The sequence below is a fragment of the Ascaphus truei genome, chromosome 9 (assembly GCF_040206685.1).
Source record: "Ascaphus truei isolate aAscTru1 chromosome 9, aAscTru1.hap1, whole genome shotgun sequence".
Taxonomy (NCBI): domain Eukaryota; kingdom Metazoa; phylum Chordata; class Amphibia; order Anura; family Ascaphidae; genus Ascaphus; species Ascaphus truei.
Window position 1 is genome coordinate 61,487,596 of NC_134491.1, and position 23,363 is coordinate 61,510,958.

General features: G+C 48.2%; 1 protein-coding gene across 2 annotated transcripts in view; it reads right to left on the reverse strand.

Annotated features, from left to right (window-relative positions):
- PLXNA2 (plexin A2) overlaps positions 1–23,363 on the reverse strand; it is a 258,767-nt gene that overhangs the window by 130,026 nt on the left and 105,378 nt on the right. For both annotated transcript variants that reach the window (XM_075615228.1, XM_075615229.1), the window contains one exon: positions 18,877–19,011. In XM_075615228.1, the coding sequence (XP_075471343.1) occupies positions 18,877–19,011 (135 nt within the window). The remainder of the gene's footprint in view (positions 1–18,876; positions 19,012–23,363) is intronic.

Below are 23,363 nucleotides of genomic sequence, written 5' to 3' on the forward strand. Positions count from 1 at the left end.
TATACATACATACATACGTATATATATATATCTATAGAAATAGAGAGAATAAAGCGCCCGATCCTAGTGTGATATCCGAGTATAAAGGTTTAATAATGTGGACTTTAACAATGAAACACTCACAATGTAGCCATGAAATAAAAGCGTGGTATGAGTGAACTCATGCGCCAACGTGAATCTCCAAACCGCCGTTCTGCTGGCTCCGTCGTGGGACACTTTCCTTTGGAACTCCACTGCTGGTATCGTCGTCTGTATGGTCCTCCGGCAACCCGAACGTGCAGTAAAATGTTCCTAGTTTTTAGGTTCCCCATCCATGAGGGCAAAACATAGCAGCCTTGTTCTCCGGCGTCAGGATTGGCACTCGCTCAACCACCATAGCCTACTCACATCACGTGACGGGTATATATTTCAGTCCAGAAAACCAGGCACTCACATGTGTAGATAAAGGTGGTGTATAGGATTCAGACTGTCCAGGTGTAAAGCAAGGCAGCACCTCTGATATGGGAAAACAGGACAGGCACTCCCAAGTTCCAAAGGTGAAATGTATTCCTCAACGTTTCTGCTCCCAACATAGCTTTATCAAGAGCACTCTTCCCCTTTGGAACTTGGGAGTGCCTGTCCTGTTTATATATATATATATATATATATATATATATATATATATATGTAACGGGTATTCCCCCACCCAATTGCATATATAGTGTATGTGAGGGGGAACCTATATGTTACCAGGTGTGGTGCAGTATACCTGTCAGGCTCACAGGAGGGCTGAGTCTCCACCAATGAGAGCCTGGGGTGTATCCTCTTGAACAATACTATAGGGTGCAGCGCCTCCACCTGCGATGGCTCCCAGCAGAGCGGGAGTTGTTCCTCGCAGGACACATACAAATGAACACATACACTGGATGTAAAATAGCAACGGTCTTTACTATATGCAGAATGTAACTTAACACATACATCAGCAATACACAACAAGATATATGTACCACCCTCTGCCACTAGCTGCAACTATAACCTTGCCCCTAACTGGGCTATAACCTCCTTAGCCCTTAACTGGGCTATACCCTACACCCCCTTCCCAACCCTGTGTCCAAAGAGTCCAAGCCCACCCAAGTGTGTTAACACACCTGTCACATGTGAGGAGGAAGTTAAAGTTGGTGCACGTGTGGAAGGTTGTAAATACCTGCCCAGGTGTCTCTACACCTGGGGGTCTTCGCAAAGGATCTACCGGCGCCGCTTGGTCCAGCGTTGATCTGTATCTCCGCGTGGGATGGCGTCCAGCCGGACGTCCCACCGTAAGGACAGTCTCTGGATCAGCAACGTAGCTACAAGAACATGCAGCAAACCCTTTCACTGGGTCCCTGCACTAAGGAACTGCACAGGGTCTCTCCCTGCACTAAGGAACTGCACAGGGTCTCTCCCTGCACTAAGGAACTGCACAGGGTCTCTCTCCCTGCACTAAGGAACTGCACAGGGTCTCTCCCTGCACTAAGGAACTGCACAGGGTCTCTCCCTGCACTAAGGAACTGCACAGGGTCTCTCCCTGCACTAAGGAACTGCACAGGGTCTCTCCCTGCACTAAGGAACTGCACAGGGTCTCTCCCTGCACTAAGGAACTGCACAGGGTCTCTCCCTGCACTAAGGAACTGCACAGGGTCTCTCCCTGCACTAAGGAACTGCACAGGGTCTCTCTCTGCTCTAAGGAACTGCACAGGGTCTCTCTCCCTGCACTAAGGAACTGCACAGGGTCTCTCCCTGCACTAAGGAACTGCATAGGGTCTCTCTCTCCCTGCACTAAGGAACTGCACAGGGTCTCTCTCCCTGCACTAAGGAACTGCACAGGGTCTCTCTCCCTGCACTAAGGAACTGCACAGGGTCTCTCTCCCTGCACTAAGGAACTGCACAGGGTCTCTCCCTGCACTAAGGAACTGCATAGGGTCTCTCCCTGCACTAAGGAACTGCACAGGGTCTCTCTCCCTGCACTAAGGAACTGCACAGGGTCTCTCCCTGCACTAAGGAACTGCATAGGGTCTCTCCCTGCACTAAGGAACTGCACAGGGTCTCTCTCCCTGCACTAAGGAACTGCACAGGGTCTCTCTCCCTGCACTAAGGAACTGCACAGGGTCTCTCCCTGCACTAAGGAACTGCATAGGGTCTCTCCCTGCACTAAGGAACTGCACAGGGTCTCTCCCTGCACTAAGGAACTGCACAGGGTCTCTCTCCCTGCACTAAGGAACTGCACAGGGTCTCTCCCTGCACTAAGGAACTGCATAGGGTCTCTCCCTGCACTAAGGAACTGCACAGGGTCTCTCCCTGCACTAAGGAACTGCACAGGGTCTCTCCCTGCACTAAGGAACTGCACAGGGTCTCTCCCTGCACTAAGGAACTGCATAGGGTCTCTCCCTGCACTAAGGAACTGCACAGGGTCTCTCCCTGCACTAAGGAACTGCATAGGGTCTCTCCCTGCACTAAGGAACTGCACAGGGTCTCTCCCTGCTTTAACAAGCTGCACAGCTGAAAGGGAACAGGGTCCTTACCTAACGGCCTGCCGCTATGAACACCCACCCTCACTAGTGGGGAGTCAGGGCCTCAGCTCTAGCCTGGGGATTTCTGGCCTAGTGCAGAAGCTCGCAGCTCTGCCCCCTTTCTTTCCCCCTCTGTGTCCTCAGCCTGACTGCCTCGTGTGCTTCACAACATTGTATCAAATCCCCTGCTGCAGAGAATCTGCAAGTCTCAGTGGCTGGCTGCAGGTGACAGGGATCATAGGGCATTCCCCAGAGGCTGCTGGGAGATGTAGTCCACTCAGGACCTCTTTCCTATGGGAACCGCGTGCGCGATCTCTCCTGTGCCTGTGCGAAACTGTAATGGCCGCCGCTACGCTTAACTGCGCCTGCGCAACTTCCCAGAGCTCCTGCACACTTGTAATGGCCAGAGCTACCCTTGCCAACCTCTGCGCATTGCGCGAATCTCGCGTCACAACCAAGATGGCGGTGCCCACCGGGAGAAGTCGCCGTCCCCTTCCCCCACTGCCACAGGGGTAAGACAGGGGGCAAAGGGACATCAGGGAAACCGGGAGTGACCCCCTTACATATATACATATATATATATATACACACACACACACACACACACACACACACACACACACACACACACACACAAATGTAAACATTTTCAACACATGCACTTTTCAGGGGCTGTTAGAGTCCCCTTACAAGGTGCAGCGTTTGCTCTGTTGCCCTTGCATTGTGCTGATACTGTATTGGAGTTGGATAAGGTTCTCCCGTCCAACGCAGCGTCCCGCTGAGACAATAAATATGTATAAGCGGATGATAAGGCCCCGAGCTTCCTACGGTATTGATGGCTCATTTCTGTAGAGCAGCTGTGCACTCACAAAGCAAAGTGCTTCAGCTGTTTGAGGTGAGACACTTGGATGTTCCTGGCAGTGAGTGGCGCTGATAAATATTCACGAGCGATACGCCAGGTTTGACATTTGACTTGTCGCTTTTTTTCAAAAGGACACCGGCTTCTCGCTCAACTGTGTGGGAGACTCCTGGAAATACAAGCAGCTCCCGGGACTCTGCCCACTGCAAGTGTAAAGGGGTGGGATTGGGAAAGGGGCTGGTGGAGGGCATCAGACACAGCCATGAGAAATATGAATTGATAGGAGGCAATGACAGAGGAAAAAGAGGCAGGGACAGGTGACGTGGGACTGTGAGAAGGCGCACAGTTATAGGATTGCCAGGTGTCCAGTATTGAACCTGCCCTGTATTTGGACACTGTCCACTAAAACATTAGAGTTAATACTGGACCTGTATGTGTATACTGGTATTTTGTCTCTGGACACAGTGACGTGACCGGCTTGGGGGGCCGCGGGATTTCCCCGAGCAGGGAGAGAGCAGGGTTGTGGCTAGGGGGCTGGGCAGCTTCCTCCATCCTGATTGGTTGCTGCTGGGTAATGCACCCAATCAGGAGGTTGTGTCAGGAGCATGGGGGTGGATACAAGGAGAGGACCATGAAGAGGTGTGTCACATCTACCATTGTGTCCAGTATTTTTGGAGAAGCCACCTGGCATTCCTAGAGGGGACAGTAACAGAGAGGACACAGGACCTATGTACAGAGCGTGGCACATTACTTTTTGGGTGCTAAAAAATGTAATTTCAATCGCGCCGGTGTGCACCGATGTACTAAGCTCCAATTTCTCCATCTGTGCCAAAAATGTAATTTTGGGATGCGCAGACATCGACTGCGCTTGGCGCACAGATGTAAATTGTATGTGCTAAGGAAAGAATATTTTTGAGACAAAATCACTGAAAAGTGCAGCAAAATCGTCTGCCAAGTCCAGCTCTAACATCATAAAATCGGCCACCTGGTTCAAAAACTCAAAACTAAAACTCAGTCAAAGCTGAGCCACCGATTGAGCCACCTGTGCTGAAGCAGGGATATCCTGAAAGCCTGGTCTGTTTGCGGCCCTCGAGGACTGGAGTTGTGCAGGCCTGACCTACAGTATATATTTCCAGCGGGGAACGCTTCAAAATCAGGAAAGCGCGAAGTCCGATCGAAACGGAAGTTGAGACCGCTCTGGTTCCGTCAGCCGGGGGGTGGTTTGCCATCGCTGTTGATGAGATCAAATGACCACCAATGCCCGAGGTCCGGTGGCACTAAAAAGGTTCAGAAGCTGTCATCTGAATTTTCATATCAGGTAATAATGCTGTGTGTCTAATATATCAAGAAAGGTCTACATATTAATACAATAATCCAGCGAAGTCATCCCAAGTTAATGCGTTCCCTCTGCGTGCTGCCATGTTCAGCGTTCTGCGTCTCTCTGCTGTCACCTCCTGTGATGTCATTTATGGCTCTGTCTGTGACAGGGGCCACTTAGTGACAGCTGGAGCGGGATGTTAAAAGAGGGCAATTTGAATGTAACTTTTCATTTGCAGATTTCTTTAGCAGTGATGTGTCCCGGGTGTTAAAAAAATCCCTGCTGATAGATCATGTTATTACATTGGAGGCTATTTATTAAAATGTGATAGTGCCAATCGGGGCACTATGGCACGGAGACTCCCATTGAAGTCAATAATAGTAATCATGCGATAGTGCCCCGATCGGCACTATTGCACTTGAATGAATAACCCCCATTGTATCTTCCTGTCATCTGGGAAGAGCTGAAAGTTCTTGGAAACGACATTAACGTGTCTATGACACATAGGCTGGGGTTCACTACGTGGGGTATTGGGCTCCGGGGTTACAAGTGACTTGTATGGCTGTTACTTAGTAAATCTCCCTCGTACAAATTCCTGAACCATAAATGACAGCTACAAAGTAGCAACACGAAGACTTCCTGGGCGCTTTTTTTAACTCTTCGTAAATACGCTTATAAATAATTAAAAAAAAAGTGTTGATAACAACGATAAACAAGGCTTTAAAAAACAATAACAAAGGCCTCGCAGAATAGAATAGAATCTGATTTTGTGAGGAGTGAGTTTAACCGTTTGAGTGCTGGAGGGCCACAGTCCCTCTAGCACTTTAGTCATCCCGTGGCCGCGCCTCGGAGTGATCACATGATTGCGGCATCCCGTGATGACAGCCCTCTGCCGGCTAGATCGCGTTCAGCCTTTCTGCGGATCTCCCCTACAAAGTGAGCAGAAAGCCCACGAAGTGGCCACTCCATCACAGGGGGCCACCGGAGGGCCAGGCCCCATGACACGGCGCTGCACCGAGTCCCGCGCTTACAGAGGCCCCGCGCTCTTCCCCACAACGTTTTAACTGATTGCCAGAATGCGGGGGCCTCTTAACCTTCTCTCCGGGGGCCGGCATCTCCTCCTCCAATCATGTGATGCCACGTCGCCGTGACGCCACATGACAACGCGACCCAGCAGGAGGAGATGCCGGTCTGGAGAAGGTAAGAGGCCCCTCCGCCAAAACCCCACGAGGCCCGCCAAACTCCCAGCCAGCCCTGACGCGGTGGCCCCATCATGGGGCATCATAAACCCAGCACGCTGTGCTGATCCCAAAGTCGCAGTGAGTCATCAGGAACGCATTGCGCACTGCAGAGGGCTGCGGCTGCAAAAGGGCGCAAGCGTAAAAGACAGAAAACATGCAGCATGGGTTACACCAGGGGTGCTCAACTCCAGTCTTCAAGAACCCCCCCCCCCAAAAGGTCAGGTTTTCAGGATATCCCTGCTTCAGCACAAGTGGCTCAATCAGTGGTTCAGTCAATGAGCCTGCTTCGGCACAGGTGCCTCAATCAGTGGCTGAGCCACCTGTGCTGAAGCAAAGAGATCCTGAAAACCAGACCTGTTGGGGGGGGGGGGTTGAAGAGTGGAGTTGAGCACCCCTGGTTTAACCCATATATAGCAGAGCCCCACATGAATGATTTCAACCGCTATTTCTTGGCATGTGGCAAACGCCGGGAGCGTGGAGAGTGAAACGTGGGCTGAGGGCGAAGGAGGAGGGAAAAAAGAAGGAGAAATGAAGGCAATTTCTGAAAGAGAAATATTTTTGGAACCAGCCGGGGCTTGAAGGAAGACATTTCTCGCCTGTGATGTTAATGTCTGATCTCAAACACTTACTCTTTAGCTTAAAGGGGTGTGAAAGACTTTGTTCTGGGATCCTACTGTACTCTCTGTACTCCCCCACTGTCCCGCTGTGCGAAAGCTGCAAGGCTTCAGGACACATTCACAGAGCAGGGTCTCCGGGCAGTGAGTATATAGGTAGATATTAACCCTGACTTTACAGGAATTTAAACTGGGGTGTGGGTATTATTAACCCCTTTGCTGCCAGAAGGGGCCTGCACCTGGATTGAAGCAGCGGCCCCCTCCCCCGAAGCCTATAAGAGTTTATCTCACATAATGTTAGTATTTTACCTCTTGAGCATTTCCTGCTTTTTACTGTATCTATTGTTAGTGTTAGAAAAAAAAACATGATTTTATTCATCATGACCACCTGGGGTTAGCCTGGTAACCTGCAACCTGCACTGGGCTCTGGGGAGAGCTCCATTTTAACCTCCCAGACACCCAATATTTCAACAGCGGTGGGAAGAGCAAGAAGTGCTGTATGAAATGCGTATATATATATATATATATATATATATATATATATATATATATATATACAAATACAACTTTATGCTCACAGTGTCACTTTTTGCCTCAAAAACCATTTTTAACATGGTTCCCTATAGCCTATCCCATAGCCTCTCATGCATACCCAGTTAAAATCAACCCCACACTGATGAGACCCATCAAGGTCGAAACAGCTGTCTGTGGGTGGTTTTCTGGGTATGCACCTTAACCCTGGCAGTGCTCAAAGCTGTGACCATGCAGCAAGCTTAAGCCTATAGGGAACCATGTTAAAAATGTTTTTTGAGGCAAAAAGTGACACTGTGCGCTCATTTGCATGTCATTTCCCAGAATCCCTTGCTGCAGTGGAAGTGCTGTATGCTGGGTGATAATGGGGAAAGGCGGGGTTGCAGACCTGCCTAAGACATGCAGATGAGCATACAGTTGTATTTGCATATTTGCTTTCCTGTGGAGGGTTTTTGTCACTTTTTTTACTCACCATAACTTAACTCAGTATTTGGTATATATATATATATATATATATATATATATATATATATATATATATATATATATATATATATATATATATATATATATATATAATGCTGCTTTGATGTAGAAGGGACGGTGGCTAGGGGGGGGGGGGGGGGGGGGGAGAGGGTTTGTTTTAACCCTTCCAGTGCCCCAGAAGGTTCAGCTGTGAAATGAGCAGACTCAATATGCAACTGGAAGCTATTTTTGGGTACTGTCGCGTTCCTGTACCCTGCCCTCCTTACCTCCCCCGCACACCCCCCCATCTGCCCTGGACACTCACTTCCCTGAAGTGAGTCTGTATAACTTGGCAGCATTAGGTTAGCGACCCGTGAGGTCTGCCAAGTCATACCAGCCAGAAGCCAGGTTCCAGCCATCCATTATAACTGGCTCTCTCAGCTCATGATCAATTCACTACTTGAGGATGGGGGAGCGAGGCTGGATACTTTACTTAATGAATCAATAAAGCAAACTTAAATGATTATGGCAGCTGTAAGTACAGATGCATCTCTTTTTAAAAAGCAGAGAAAACATAGTGGGTAATATGTAACACGGGCAATGGTGAGGGAAGGAGGTGGCGTACATGGCGAGGGTATTACCAGCGGAGAGAAGGAGGTGGCGTACATGGCGAGGGTATTACCAGCGGAGAGAAGGAGGTGGTAATGCGCCTGTACAGAGCACTGCAGAGTAGCAATGCATTTCTGGCCCATCTGGAAAAGAAAGGATTAGCCATGTCTCAGAGCGGCATCATAACGTCTCCGTGATCTTTGGAAGCTGTGCAGCACTCTATACCCGGCACCACATAACCTAGCTCTGCTGCATTCTGCATGAATACAGCACATGGACACTGCATCTGAGAGCTATTCATGCAGCCACTTCTGGTGTGGAATTTAGCACGTCAATCGCTTCTTCCCCTCCAAATCACATACAGGGCTCCCATGTACTTGTCATTGAGCCGCCGCTCAGAGGATAGGTATTTGGTTTAAATGTAATAAACGTATTCATCTCTTTCCACCTTCCACTGCCACACCCACACTCTCCCTATCTCTAAGGAACACCACAATCTCACCAACACCTCAAGCCCGCAGCCAGGGCTCACCTTTGACTCGGATCCCTCCTTCATTCCTCACATCAGTCCCTCACGAAGTCCTGCCATCTCTACCTTCGAAATATCGCAAAGATGCGCCCTTTTCTCACTCATGATGCAACTAAAATCCTAATTCGCTCCCTTATCCTGCCCCACCTTGACTACTGCAACCTTCCATGGTTGGCATTCCCCCTGCCCACCTCTCCCAACACCAATCCATCCAAAATGCTGCTGCCAGACTCACCTACCTCACTCACTGCTCCACCCCTTAAGGTTGGAAGAAAGGAGATTGCATTAGCAACAAAGGAAAGGGTTTTTTTTTTTTATAGTAAGGGCAGTTAAAATGTGGAATTCATTATCTATGGAGACTGTGATGGCAGATACAATAGATATCTCGCAAACATCTTTTTTTTTTAAAGGAAAGATATAGAGGGATTTACCCAATAAGTAAACATAGGAAGGATGTTGATCTAGGGAGATATCTGATTTGCCATTATTGGAGTCGGGAAGGAATTAATTTTCCCCCTTATGAGATATAATTGGATAATGTTTTACTGGGATTTTTTGTTTGTCTTCCTCTGAATCAATATACTGTAAATACAAACATAGGATAAAGTATCTGTCGTCTAAATTTAACGTGGGTTGAACTTGATGGACATGCTGTGTCTTTTGTCAACCTCGTCTACTATGTAACTTCTGCTGCTGCACTATGCAAATCCCTACACTGGCTTTCCATATCCTCTAGAACCAAATGTAAAACCCCAGCTTCATTTACAAAGCTTTGAACGACGCTGCCCCACCTTAGGTCTCGTCCAGGGTGGAAACAGGGCCGCTGGCGCTCGAGCGCTGCGCCCGGCTAGGTGCACGCACGTCTGGGGGCGCGGCCACGACGTCACCGAGCTGGTTCGCACTCATTGGGCGATACGCTCACGTGACGCGCTTGCGAGCAGCAAAATCAATTTTGTTTGCTCGGCAAGCGGCTGAGCGCCGAGCAGGCGCGCCCGCCCGCTCACGCAGGCCACGTGCATTATCGCAACGGGTCCAGCGTGAGCGCGCGCGCCCGCTCAGCACCACCCTGGACGAGGCCTTACATCTCAGCCCTCATTCCAAAATATATTTTAAAGCCCCCTACATTCTGCACACGACATCCGCCTTTCCTCCCACCATATTACGTCCTCCCACCCCCGCCTGCAAGACTTCTCCCGTGCTGCCCCCTCTCTCTAGAATTCCCTACCACGCACCATCAGACTCTCCCCCAGCTTTCAGATGTTTAAAAACACCCTGAAAACTCACCTCTTCATGGAAGCCTGCTCGCCATACCTCTAACATCCAACTTCTCTCCCCCTCCAACCGCATTGGGAGCAGCTGGGTGGCTGGACCAATCTTCACCTTATGTGCCATCCTCCCCAAAAAACTTGAATGGCTTCAGCCATCAGACAGGGCTTTATTCCAACCTGAGCCACACCTTACCCCACAATGAGCAGCCACCTTACCTTCTTGTTCCAACATTGTCCCTCATTCCCTCTAGAGTGTAAGCTCTCTGGAGCAGGGCCCTCATTACCTTCTGTATCTGTTTGTGCACGTCCGTCCACATTTGTATGTAACTGTTTCTGTAATATACATAACTCTGTACCCCCATTGTACCGCACTGCGGAATACGTTGGTGCTTTACAAATAAACAATAATAATAAGGACCGTAAATCAATGGTTACAAATAGTGCAGAGCATGTGTATATGGGTGAGTGCTTTCTCTTTTGTTCAAATGACTCAACACCAAGTGGCACTCTTGGGATTTTTAGCCAGCGCCAACCTTTAGGCAAAATCCCGATTGAGCCCACTGGCAGGGGTTACCACCTAACCACCTGCCTTCCTCACAATGATGACAGCAAATTCCAGACCCTCCGTCCGGTTCCTCTCCCTACAGCAAGGTGACTTTAGCTGCAGTCCCCATCAGAATCCCTAGAGACACAACAAGTGTAGGAAACACACAACGATAGAAGGGAGCTCTCGTTCTTCATTCATATTAATGGAACGTAGATCCTCACTCTATCCCTTTTTCCATTTCACCCTTGACTGGATCATTTTCTGCCTCTATTCCCATTGCTAATTCAAACTAATTAAAGTTATAAAATAGAATAATTTGCGTGTCTCCGTAACTCCCCTGCCCACGCTGCTGAGTTATGTCTCTGTGTTAGCACCTGGTGTGAACAATCCCCTTTCTGATCAACTCACTAACCGTGGAACACATTTACTGCAGAGTCTGACGGCGCCGGGGGGAAAAAAAAAGACCCTGAAATAATGAAGAGGAGAGTAGGGAACGGAAAGAAAAAAAGCTGAATACGAGGCGTTTCTGGTCTGATTTCAAATTTCACACTTCAGCACTTCCAAAAATGGGCAACGTGAAATTTTTCATTTTTCTTTTTCTTGTAATTACCAGGCGTCGGCTAAATGGATTTTTTCTCCGAAGCGAAACCTGGGTGCAGCCTGAGCGGGGCAGAGGTAAAATTACACAGCAGCCGTGTCTGGTATATTTAATATTCAAATTTTTTTATTTATTTTTTATGCCAAAATTCAACAGTTTCTCCGTTTTTTTAATCTTTTTTAAAGCTGCCGGTTTTCTGGGAAGAGTCCTGAGCCGGGTCCGCCAGCAATAAACTGGAGACCACGGGGAAGATATCAGGTGCAACTTCATGATCCCGTGTTAATGACTGTTTTGGGCAGTTAACCCTTTTGATGCCCTATAGACGTAGCTACTATGTTATGGGGTCTGGGCACGGTCATAATCGTGCTGCTCATTCTTGTAGGGGAGATCGCATTCTGCGCTGGACGCGATCTTACCGGAATAGGGGTTACGTGATCTCAAAGTGTTAATGCAGGCAGGGCTGCCGACAGGGGGGGGACAGCCAGGACTACTGTCCCGGGCCCGGCAAGGCAAGGGACTCAGCCTCCCTGCCGGTAACCCTGCAGTTCTCTCCGTGAGAAGAAAAGCCGGGCCCTCCCCATTCTGTCCCTCCCCTCCCTCCTCGCCTGCAGGACTGGAGGGCCCTCCCCTTCCCCTGACACCGCCCATCTGTCCCTCCCCTGACACCGCCCATCTGTCCCTCCCTTTCCCCCGGCACCACCCATCTGTCCCTCCCTTTCCCCCGGCACCACCCATCTGTCCCTCCCATAGGCTGCTTCCATGCTCGCGCGGCACAAACAAAAGGCAGGCCATAGAGCGCCCAACCGCGCACGCAATTTTTGAGCAGACAAACAATTTTGTGTGTCACGCGACGGCCGGGCCACGTGGGCGGTTCAGTCAATGAGTGTCAACAAGCCTTGTGACGTCACGGCCCCGCATCCACCACGCCTCCCCATCACGCCTGCCCAAGGCCACAGATCGCTCAAGCAACATTTCCCATATACATTTGTACATTTTTTTTTTAAACATATAAATTGGATAGATCTATTCTTTCCAAATAGGCAGCATTTGGTATCAGTCACTTGTTTTTTCACTAACAATTTGACACTGCGCGTGTCATTACCCAGAATCCTTATCTGCAGTGGAGCACTGCATGCTGTGCAATTATGGGGTCGGACGTGTGTGTGTGGGCCTCAGGCATGGGAACGTGCCAATAAGTGTTTTTTTTTACCATTGCTGTTACTATTCTTATAATAGTTATAAAAGTGTATTTAATTGCTTTTAAACAATTAGTTCACAGTTAAATATTTGACACTTTTTATTGTGGGAGTTAGCACTGAAAATATGGATAAGGAATTAGCCAACTTGATTAAACACATTTTATCGGCAGCCAAGATTGCCATCGCTAGCAACTGGAAACAAGTATTATCACGGCAAGTAAAACCAAGATCTGGGATATAATGATTAGTGCAAAACTGACGAGCCTTCTAGCTGACACATCGCACACATTGCTGAGGATATGGGACGCGTGGCTGAAATGTAATGGCCCTGACTGACACCCAACTAAACCTCGGGACCCCACACTTGTTTCTCCCCTATTGTGAGAGGGGGTCTGCTGGACAAAACACAATAGCTCAGAGATAAGCCTGGTTAAATGTGAATGTATTTCCTAAAATGATTTCATGCTACAATAACTGACATCTTGTTTTTTTGCTCACGTCACAACACAGGACTTCTGAGTTTCTTGTGCATGCCAAACGCTGCTTCCTAAGGCTAAGGCCCCGGTCACGGCGCTGTAATGCGCGCCCGCGCTTTTGGCTGCGCGTTCCGGCGATTCCCCGGTCTGCAGCTCACTGCAGGAGCAGAGACCGGGGGGGGGCGTGGCGGAGGAGTGACGGGGGCGCAGCCATGACGTCACCCGGCAGGTTCGCCCTCATTGGCTGAACCGCCGGGGGGCGTGCCTAGCCGCTCGACGCGAGTTCCTGCTCTCAATACTATTGAGAGCAGGAGTAGCTCTCGCGCGAGTGCTGCGGCCCCCCCTCGCAGCGGGCCCGGCGCCATTGCGGGGAGGGCTCTCGTGAGCGCAGCGTCCGCCACAGCGGACGCTGTAGCAGGCAGCGGGGGCAAGGCCTTAGGCTGCGGCCCCGCTGCTTGCGCTGCACGCGTGTCTGCCAGGCTGGCAGCGCGTGCAGCCGAGTCCCCCGGGCTGCAGAGAGCTGCAGGGGGAAAGACGGGGGGGGCGTGATGGGGGTGCGGGCGTGACGTCACGCGGCAGGTTCGCCCTCATTGGCTGAACCACCGGGGGCGTGGCCTAGCGCTCCGTCGCGACTCCTGCTCTCGATTTTCTTGAGAGCAGGAGTTTGTCGGCGCAGCGCGGCAGTCCCCTCCTCGCAGCGGGCCCGGCCCCATTGTGGGGCGGCTCTTGTCCCTGCAGCGTTCGCCACAGCGGGCGCCGCAGGAGCCAGAGGGGACCTGGCCTAAGCCCCCATTATGTGGTTAGGTCCTTCCGCTTCCCTTTCTTTATTCTGTGACCCCCCCACCCCCCACTCTACCCCGTACAAAAACATGCAATAAGCTTTGAGTTCTAAAAAATACAAATAAATAAAGTGCAGATATAAATCCTCGTTCTGTTACACCCTAACGGAAAATAACACCCGTCACTCCCTGTTTGCAGTCTGTGCTCTGGAAGCCGGGGGAATCGCTCCGCTAATTACAGGAGAATAAAAATGGATGATATCTCACAGGTTTTTTAGGATATCCCAGCTTCAGCACAGGTGGCTCAATCAATCCCGCTTCAGCACAGGTGGCTCAATCAATCCCTGCTTCAGCACAGGTGGTTCAGTCTTTGACTGAGCCTCTGATTGAGGCACCTGTGCTGAAGCTGGGATATCATTGAAAGCTGACCTTTTGGGGGCAGCTTGAGGACAGGAGTTGAGTAACACTGCCTTAGACAATACTATAAGAAAATGAGTAGGCCGCCTGCGCTAATGAGTAGGCCGCCTGCGCTAATGAGTAGGCCGCCTGCGCTAATGAGAGGATCTCCTTAAAACCTGCAAAAGGTTAGCGGGCCTTAAACTGGAGCTGGGAACCACTGGATTAGAGCAGGGGTGGCCAACTCCAGTTCTCAAGGGCCATCAACAGGTCAGGTTTTAAGGCTATCCCTGCTTCAGCACAGGTGGCTCAATCATTGGCTGAGTCGTTGACTGAGCCACTGATTGAGCCATCTGTGCTGAAGCAGGGATAGCCTTAACACCTGACCTGTTGATGGCCCTTGAGGACTGGAGTTAGACACCCCGATCTAAAGCAACACAAGACATTATTAATGGTTACAGCATTGATTCCCCCTACAGGCCTATATAAGTTGAACTCATATAATGTTAATATCTTGCCCCCTAAACATGTCCTGCTCGTTAAATCAATAAATGTGTTTGTAGTGTTAAACAACATGTTTTTTTTTGTTTGTTTTTTTTCATCTCCAGCTTCTGAGGACAGACTGCACTGGGCTCCGGGGAGAGCTCCATTTTAACACAATATTTCAGACCCTTATATCTCCAAAACGGAGCGCCACATGAAAAAAATAAGAACAGTGTGGGAAAGAAGAGATTTCTTACAACATGTAAAATAAATCAGAAGAGCAGAGAAAAAAATGGCATTTGGCACGCACTGCTGCTTTAAACGTAATGAAGCTAAAATGCATAAAGGGAGCTCAGCTCAATCTCTCGCTGCAAGGGGTTAATGTCTTTGGCCGGAATGGCCCTCAGTCCGTAGGTGAGAAACAGCACCAGGTAAGATAATTACACAGATCGCTAAGGGAAGCCGCTGCTCTAATTAAGAGGCTGTCAGAGAAAGAACTGTGTCCATTAACGATGTGCAGGATAGGTAGCAATTAGAAAAAACGCTCTACCTCATTTTTTGGGGGCTTAGAAAGGGGGGGGGGCGACAATTAGTGGTAATTACAAAATTCACTTGTCAGTTACAGTGCTTAGCTAATTACCACAAAAACTCTTGGCTGGAGAAACTAATTTATTCTGGAAACACAAGGCAGGCAGGCGTTCGAGGGCCATTTTTTATGTGGGCACATTCGGAAGAAGGGGGAGTTTTGGGTTTAGATAAGAAGGGACGTGTAATAATAAGTGGATTATTTACTTATGTGTGTGTATACATATATATATATATATATATATATATATATATATATATATATATATATATATATATATATATATATATATATATATATATATATATACAGTGGTTGACAAATCACCAAAAAATCTACTCGCCACACAAAAAAATCTACTCGCCACCTAGTACCAAACGTGTGCTGCTTGGGCCAATATTTACTCGCCCGGGGGTTAAATCCACTCGCCCGGGGCGAGCAAATGTATAGGTTTGTCGAACACTGTACAGGCATACCCCGCATTAACGTACGCAATGGGACCGGAGCACGTATGTAAAGCGAAAATGTACTTAAAGTGAAGCACTACCTTTTTCCCACTTATCGATGCATGTACTGTACTGCAATTGTCATATACGTGCATAACTGATGTAAATAACATGTGTAACAGGCTCTATAGTCTCCCCGCTTGCGCACAGCTTCGGTACAGGTAGGGAGCTGGTATTGCTGTTCAGGACGTGCTGACAGGCGCATGCGTGAACTGCCGTTTGCCTATTGAGCGAGATGTACTTACTCGCGAGTGTACTTAAAGTGAGTGTCCTTAAACCGGGGTATGCCTGTATGTATATATATATATATATATATATATATATATATATATATATATATATATATATATATATATATAAAAATGTCTGGTGCACACAGCCGCAATACAATACAATACACACACACATATATACATATATATATACACATACACACACACATATATATATTATATATATATATATATATATATATGTATATATATATATGTATATATATATATATATATATATACACACACACATACACACACACTTGGCTCAATGTGGGGAGCCAGCAGAAGGGCTGGGATCCTCAACCAGCCGGGGAGGAGCTGGCTGTCCAATAATAACGCTCCTTCTCTGGTCACATGTTCCCCGGCTCCCACCATCATCCCGTTGCTCCCATTGGCTCAACAAGGACGTCCTGTGCTTCCACCGCCACCAGGATGTCTGCTGCTGCTCCCACGATGCCGTGGTCCTCCTCACCCTCCCCAGTGGTCTAACTCCCCCTCCGACTCCGGCTGCAGGTAATTCAATGCTACCTGGCCGGGTACCTGGTTTACAGAAATGTTAGGACCAAGTACTAACTTAGTCTAAGTCTAATTGAGACTCCCTCCGAATGAAAGAGACTCAGTCCTGTTGAGTGAGTCTCACTGGTAGTGAGAGAGACTCCTTTACAATGAGTGTGACTTACTGCTAACTTCTAATGACAGATCCGTCTTTAATGAATAGGACATCTTCCTAATGAGAGAAATTGCTTCTAATTAGGTAGTTTCACTCCTAATATCTGATTATCACTTTAAAAGAGATAAATCACCAAGGTATAAGCCACTAAACGTATCATTAGGTGACATTAGGTCACTTTGCTTTTCTGTGGAACTGATCCTTTAACCCATTAAACTTGTCACTGTAATTAGGTCAGTTTGGTCTTACGTGGTAGGGTTGCCAGGTGTCCAGTATTGAACCGGACTGTCCTGTATTTGGACACTGTCCAGTAAAAAAATAGAGGTAATACTGGATGTGTCTGGTATTACATCTCTGGACATAGTGACCTGACCGGCTTGGGGGGGCCGTGGGATTTCCCCAAGCAGGCCTCTTGCCAGGGGACTGGGCAGCTTCCTCCATCCTGATTGACTGCATTACATAGCAGGAGCCAATCAGGACGAGATGTCAGTGGGCTTGGCCAAGGAGAAGAGGAAACAGCGAGAAGCAGAGAAAGACGAATGGGTGTGTGTGTGTGTTTGTGTGTGTGTGTGTGTGTGTGTGTGTGTCGAGAGCACCGCACCTGTCATCATTGTGTCCAGTATTTTTGGAGAAGCCTCCTGGCAACCGTACGTGGGACTGACCCTTAAAAATAGGTTTCATGGATTGCCCCATGTCCAGGATTGAGAGACTCCAATATATATTCTTGTTTAAGGTCACGGCCAGTCCCATACCTACATTATTCTTTCATTACACAGCTGCCAGCAACTTGAATCCTTTACCTAAATTTGCATGAAATCTGAATGCTACGAAGCTGCTATCCAAACAGAACAAACCTGAGCTGCTCTAATCTTTACACGAGGAAGTCAATTTGCAAGAGAAAAACGTGCATTAATGTCTCCAGCGGAGAGCCGGGGAAAGGATTAAACATCTCTCACTCTAATTCCAAATTATCATAAACCCGACACAAACAATTACGAGGTGTGGAGAACAGGCTTCCGTGCTTCGGATGCGAGATGGCTCGGCCGACACCTTGGAAAATGCGATTTGGACACATTACGCAGGCTTTGCTTTTTTTGTTTATTTGAGGGGTTTTTTTTCTTCACACATGTTCGCGTTGGAGGATTTTCAAAGCGGTGTTTCCGTTCTGTGATGGCCGAGCGAGACTGAAATTCTTCAGTGCTGGAGAGGCCCTTGCAACGCCTTGCTGTGCAGCAGGGGTTCCCAACCTTTTTACATTAAGCCCTCTCTGGTAGAGAATATATGTTCCACAAACCGCAAAGTGATACATTTTATTGGCTACTCATCAGACTATCGCTAACAAAACTGTGTGACCGATCCCAGGCCGTATAGTGTCCTGAGCTCACGGGGGGAGCACAAGCTTAATAAGACCCTAAATTGCAACTCGGTATGTGCAGGCAGCATGGGTGGTATAGCTGTCAATCATAGCAGAAGCTTCCAAAGTCAGGCCCCACAATGCATTGCCGCTGTGAATGCAAAGCCTTATGGGGAGCGACTTTGAAAGCTCCTGCTGTAATTGACAGCTATACCACCCACAATAATTTGCAGTTTGGGGTCTTGCTAAGTGTGCAGACCCCATATGGGCTCAGAACCCCCCTATACTACCTGAGATCAAACATTACATCATTTTTGGGTGAACCACTTGGAGACACCTCACAAACCCCCCTGTTAGAAATCCCTGCAGTGTTCATAACTGCTTTGTACCACCAAAAATTGCTTTGCAGGTTATTAAACAATTTTTTAACCCTTTGCTGCCAGAGGAACCAACAACGCATTGCAGAACAATACGTTGCTTGTCCCTCTGGTACCAAAGGGGTTAACAGTAAGGTTTCGCCTAAAGGACAGGCACACATATATCATAAGGCATTACCGGGATATTCCATAGGAAGTCTGGGGTATGTTACTAGGAAACTGTTACTATTGCATCCTTTCCTTGCAGGGATTAGCACAGAATCCTACAGAAAGTCTGGGATGCATCACCATGAACGTGTTTACAACTGTATATATATACAGTGATGCTTAGACTGCAAGCTCTCGGGCAGGGACTCCTTTTCATAATTTTACTGTAAGTGCTTTTTCCTATTATGTTGTCACGTGTATTATTGCTATAAAGCGCTATGCACATGGATGGTGGCATGCAAATAAAGATATACATATATACTGTACACGGTGATACATTGTGGCAAAGTGTGTCTTTGACTTTGTCACTAAACACTATGAAAAATGCACAATACTAACAATTCCGGATGCCACGAATGTCCCAGGCACGGCACAGATCTTGTCTATAGCTGGCACTGCTGCGCCCTTCACGCCCCCCGCCCCATTTCTCGGATTCACACCCCCCCTCGGCTGTGAGGCCTTACCTGCCTCTCCGACATGATGTAAAGGTACTTGTTGTCAGCGGCGAATGCCATGTCCCGCAGGATGGGACTCCCGTCTCTCATCACGTGGACCACCTCGTACTGGACCCCGCCGTGAGGGGGGCCGTCCGCCCGGATCTGAGGATGAAGAACAGGAAAGAATCCTTCACTGAAAAGGTAGTGCAGACAGGGAGAAGCCTCCCGGAAGAGCTGGGCATAGCAGAGGTTAACTAAAACAACAAAGAATATCCCCTGTCACCTGTCTCTGTCCCTTTTTGTCCCTCTGACAATGAGTGTCCTTTTGCCCTGTCATGGTCACTGCCCCCTTCCTACGTGCCAGAGAAAGTCTCTTACATCTTCACTAATTTCAGATCCTTCGACACTGAGCCCTTAAATATTGGTACACATTGGTTGCACTGTCAGTTTGGGATTTAGAGTGAAGAACAGCGCCGATGAGGGCAAATTTTCTGAAAGGTCTAACAACAAAGGATCTGGACTATCCTGGTGACCTCCTGGCTGCAGGACTTCTAAATTACAGGTGGTCACGCAACACACCTACACTTGCATACATTCTATTATTGTTTGTGTTTGCATTGATATAATATCATTACCACTGTATTATATATACACATTTTGTATTATATTACGTGGGGTATGGCGCTGAGGTTGTGGACTTTTTCCAGTGGGATACAGGAGCTTACACTCAAGTGAGGACCTCCAGTGAAAGCACTGAACACATGCACAGTAGTTTGTGCAAAGCATTTTACCAATACTTGTGTTCCCGGATTTTATTTCTTATTCTAATATATACATAAATTGGAAATAATGATAACTTCTTTATAACCCCACTGATCATTTATCAAATCAGTCATTGATCTATAAGCTGGTGTAACTAGCTGAAGGTTCCGAGATTTAGCCAATAGAAAGAGGGCAGTGGAACGTTCTTCAGTACTGTAAGGTGCAATAGTTACACCTGGGTTAAACAGGTAGAGACTCATATATGATTGTACCTCCCTCTGTTGGGGTTATCCGAGCACCCGTGGCAGTTCACCGAAGGATTTGTAAGGACACATGTAGTTTCCCTAAAAAGGCACCGCTGCCTTGTAACTCTACAGACTTCCCGCATAAACAAGAAGTGAACCTTACAGCAGGGAAGCTGACAAATACATTACATTATCAACTATCCATACACAGCCGTGAGCGAGGAGCTGCGAGTCTTTCTAGCAGCAAAGAGGCTAATCACCTCTTCAAAAATCTGGAGCTGTTCCCTTCCAACACACACAGGAAAATGCTGGCAGCACTAAGGGAAAATCCTACAGGCGAAATGAAAAGGCCACATTGAATCGCCGAGTCTGGCTCCCCGTTAAAAATTAATCCCCTTTGGGAGGGGACGGGACAATTTGCATCATGGCTGCACTTGGCGAGATTTGCATTTTTGAATAGCCATTTGATTGTAACACGGTGTCACGCTGAGAAACGCGGAGGGTTGGAGGCAGGCATGTGTCTGGAGACAGATTAAACCAGCCATCCGAGCCAGAGGCTTAGAGTAGCCCAGTGGCTCATTGTGACACTGATCGCGTCAGATGCTGGCGAAGAAAACCAGAGTCACTGGGACATTCCCGGAGAAAGTCTGCACCAATTGTAAGGGGACGGATTGGGGACCTTCCATAATCCCCCCAACACCAGTGAGAGGGCACAAGTTTCCTAAAGGCTTATTCTTTGGGGGTTTGCAGTCTCTTTTCTCTTTATCTATTATTTACAATAATAATAATAAAAAAACGATTATTTTATACATCCCCAGTGGTGGTCAAATTGTTTACAGATTCAGAAAACCACTACTTTTTATTTAATGATCCTAAATACTGCTACTTTTTTATTTAATGATGCAGAATAATGCTATGAGTGGGAATACATACTAAACTAGAGCACATGTACTTTAAGTTGCTGAATAAACCTAATTTTGATAGGAAACTAGAAAAATCTGCAGCGTCACCTACTAAATATGCAATAAATATGCACAAAGTATTAAATTCTAGCTTAGAAATCCACCATAAATTGCAATATTTTGTCATTTCTAAGAAAATTCAGCACCGGCCATATTTAAGTAGCTCAGCAAAATAATCTGACCAATTTCTTTGAACTCTCTGGATAATTTGATAGGGAACCCCAAGACCCTGCATCTCTGCTCCACTGGTACGACCCAAGGGGGAGGGGAGTGGGGGAAGAGTGATAGGGGGGGCGGGGGGAGAGTGAGAGAGGTAGCATGTGAGAGAGAGAGAGAAAGGGAGAGTGTGAGAGAGAGAAAGGGGGTGTGAGAGAGAGGGAGTGTGTGTGAGAGGGGGGAAGTGCATGAGAGAGAGGAGAGTGTGTGTGTTTGAGAGGAGGGGCTGAGGGAGAGTGTGAGAGGGGGGGGGAAGAGCGTTAGAGAGAGAGTGCATGAGAGAGAGGGGGAAGAGGGAGAGTGTGTGTGAGAGAGAGGGGGGGGAGAGAGGGAGTGTGTGTGAGAGGGGGGAAGTGCATGAGAGAGAGGAGAGTGTGTGTGTTTGAGAGGAGGGGCTGAGGGAGAGTGTGAGAGAGAGGGGGGAAGAGCGTTAGAGAGAGAGGGGGAAGAGGGAGAGTGTGTGTGAGAGAGGGGGGGAGAGAGGGAGATGGGGTGAGAGATGGGGGGGAAAGGGAGAGTTTGTGTGAGAGAGGGGGGTGAGAGTTGCCTGCCCGCGACCGTGATTGCTACACCAAACGTTTTCTCGTGGTTGTGTGTCGACACTCAAAGCGTTCAATAAAGGAATGTGGTACAAAACACAACAATTATGCTCTCCCAGTCAGCGTCCAGTCTCAATCCTATTAACGGGGCAATCCCTCCTAAAACCAAAGTAAACCAATTCCAGGGATGTTTGAGGGGTGTCATCTTGGTAACTGATACCCTTCTACCCAAATCAGACACCAATAAGTGATTTTCACTTATGGTTTAGAGCAGCGTTGCGCAAACTGGGGGGCGGGAGATTTTTCTGGGGGGGGGGGGGGCGCGGGCTGTTGCAGAGGTCCCACGCTTTTCCCCCAAGCATTTAAATGAATGCCGGGGGACCGCATAAGGCTGCTGTAACAACAACAAAAAACTTACCGGGATTCAGACGCTGTGACGCGTCTCCATGGAAACGCGGCGTCATCTGACGCCGCGGGATCATGTGACGTGATGTCACCGGCGTCAAATGACGTCACGTGCCGCGACTGGCAGGTAGGAGGGGGTCGCAGCTCTGGCACAGGCCAGACAGGGGGCGCAGTTGTAAAAGTTTGCGCTCCCCTGGTTTAGAGCAGGGGCGGCCAACTCCTGTCCTCAAGGGCCACCAACAGGTCAGCTTTTAAGGATATCCCTGCTTCAGCACAGGTGGCTCAATCAGTGGCTAGGACATTGACTGAGCCACCTGTGCTGAAGCAGGGACATCCTTAAAACCTGACCTGTTGGTGGCCCTTGAGGACTGGAGTTGGCTACTCCTGAGTTTGACTTGGGAGGGGTGTGATTTCCTCTAGCTGCTCCCTGTTGTGTGATGTCACTGTGTGATCAGCCAGCGCTTGTACAGCCAGGGTCCCCACCTCCCCTTATCTTTATTGCTTCTCTGATAAGGACAGCTTGGGATAAGGGTAAAGAGAAACCTTCATTGAAAAACACTTCCCCAAAGGCCCCGAAGTTATTCAACAGCTTGACTATGTGGGATTGCACCTTTAAATTCCTAATCACTGTATGAAGACCTTTATTGTCCCCAAAAAAGAAGGTAAGGTTGGTCGCTAGCTTTAGTACATTGTGGTCACCCCAGGGACTGGACCTCAGGGGGTCCTAGATTTATGACTCCTGCTCCCTCTGCACCCTGGCCTGGATTCTTTACGACTTTCTGCTGAGGTTTAACACGGTGTGGAATGGAGGACATTAAACTCTGCCCTCGCCGGTGAAATAGCCATTATCCCGGCTAATAATAATAACCGTTACAATAAGTGGGTAATGATCATTTCCAGCGCTTTCTGGCGCCAAACGGAGAGAGAGCAGGAGGGTCTGAACTGCGGACTAATTACTGAACAGGGGAAGTTGCGTGGTTAACATACTGGCCACTGAAGTGGGAGAAGTATTTGGTGGTATTTAATAGTGGCATTTAACACGGGGGTCATTTAATTATATTAGGTGCTGCCATTCACACACACACACACACACACACACACGCACGCACGCACGCACACACACGTTAGACTGGGCCTAGGAGTGTATTGTAATATACCTACTGTATATATGCCCCAATGTTATAGGAGTATATATACACTAGGATCGCTCCCTCTCTCCCTCTCTCTTTTTTCATGCGCCATTGACCGGATACACAGCTTTTTTCATGCACATTGTGTCTGCAGAGCTAACAATCAAAATTTCGGTTGTACCCAAGGAACAGAGAGATAAAGCGTTATGCTCAAGGTCACAAGGAGTCGCCAACTGGCTGATCCCCCTTCCAGGA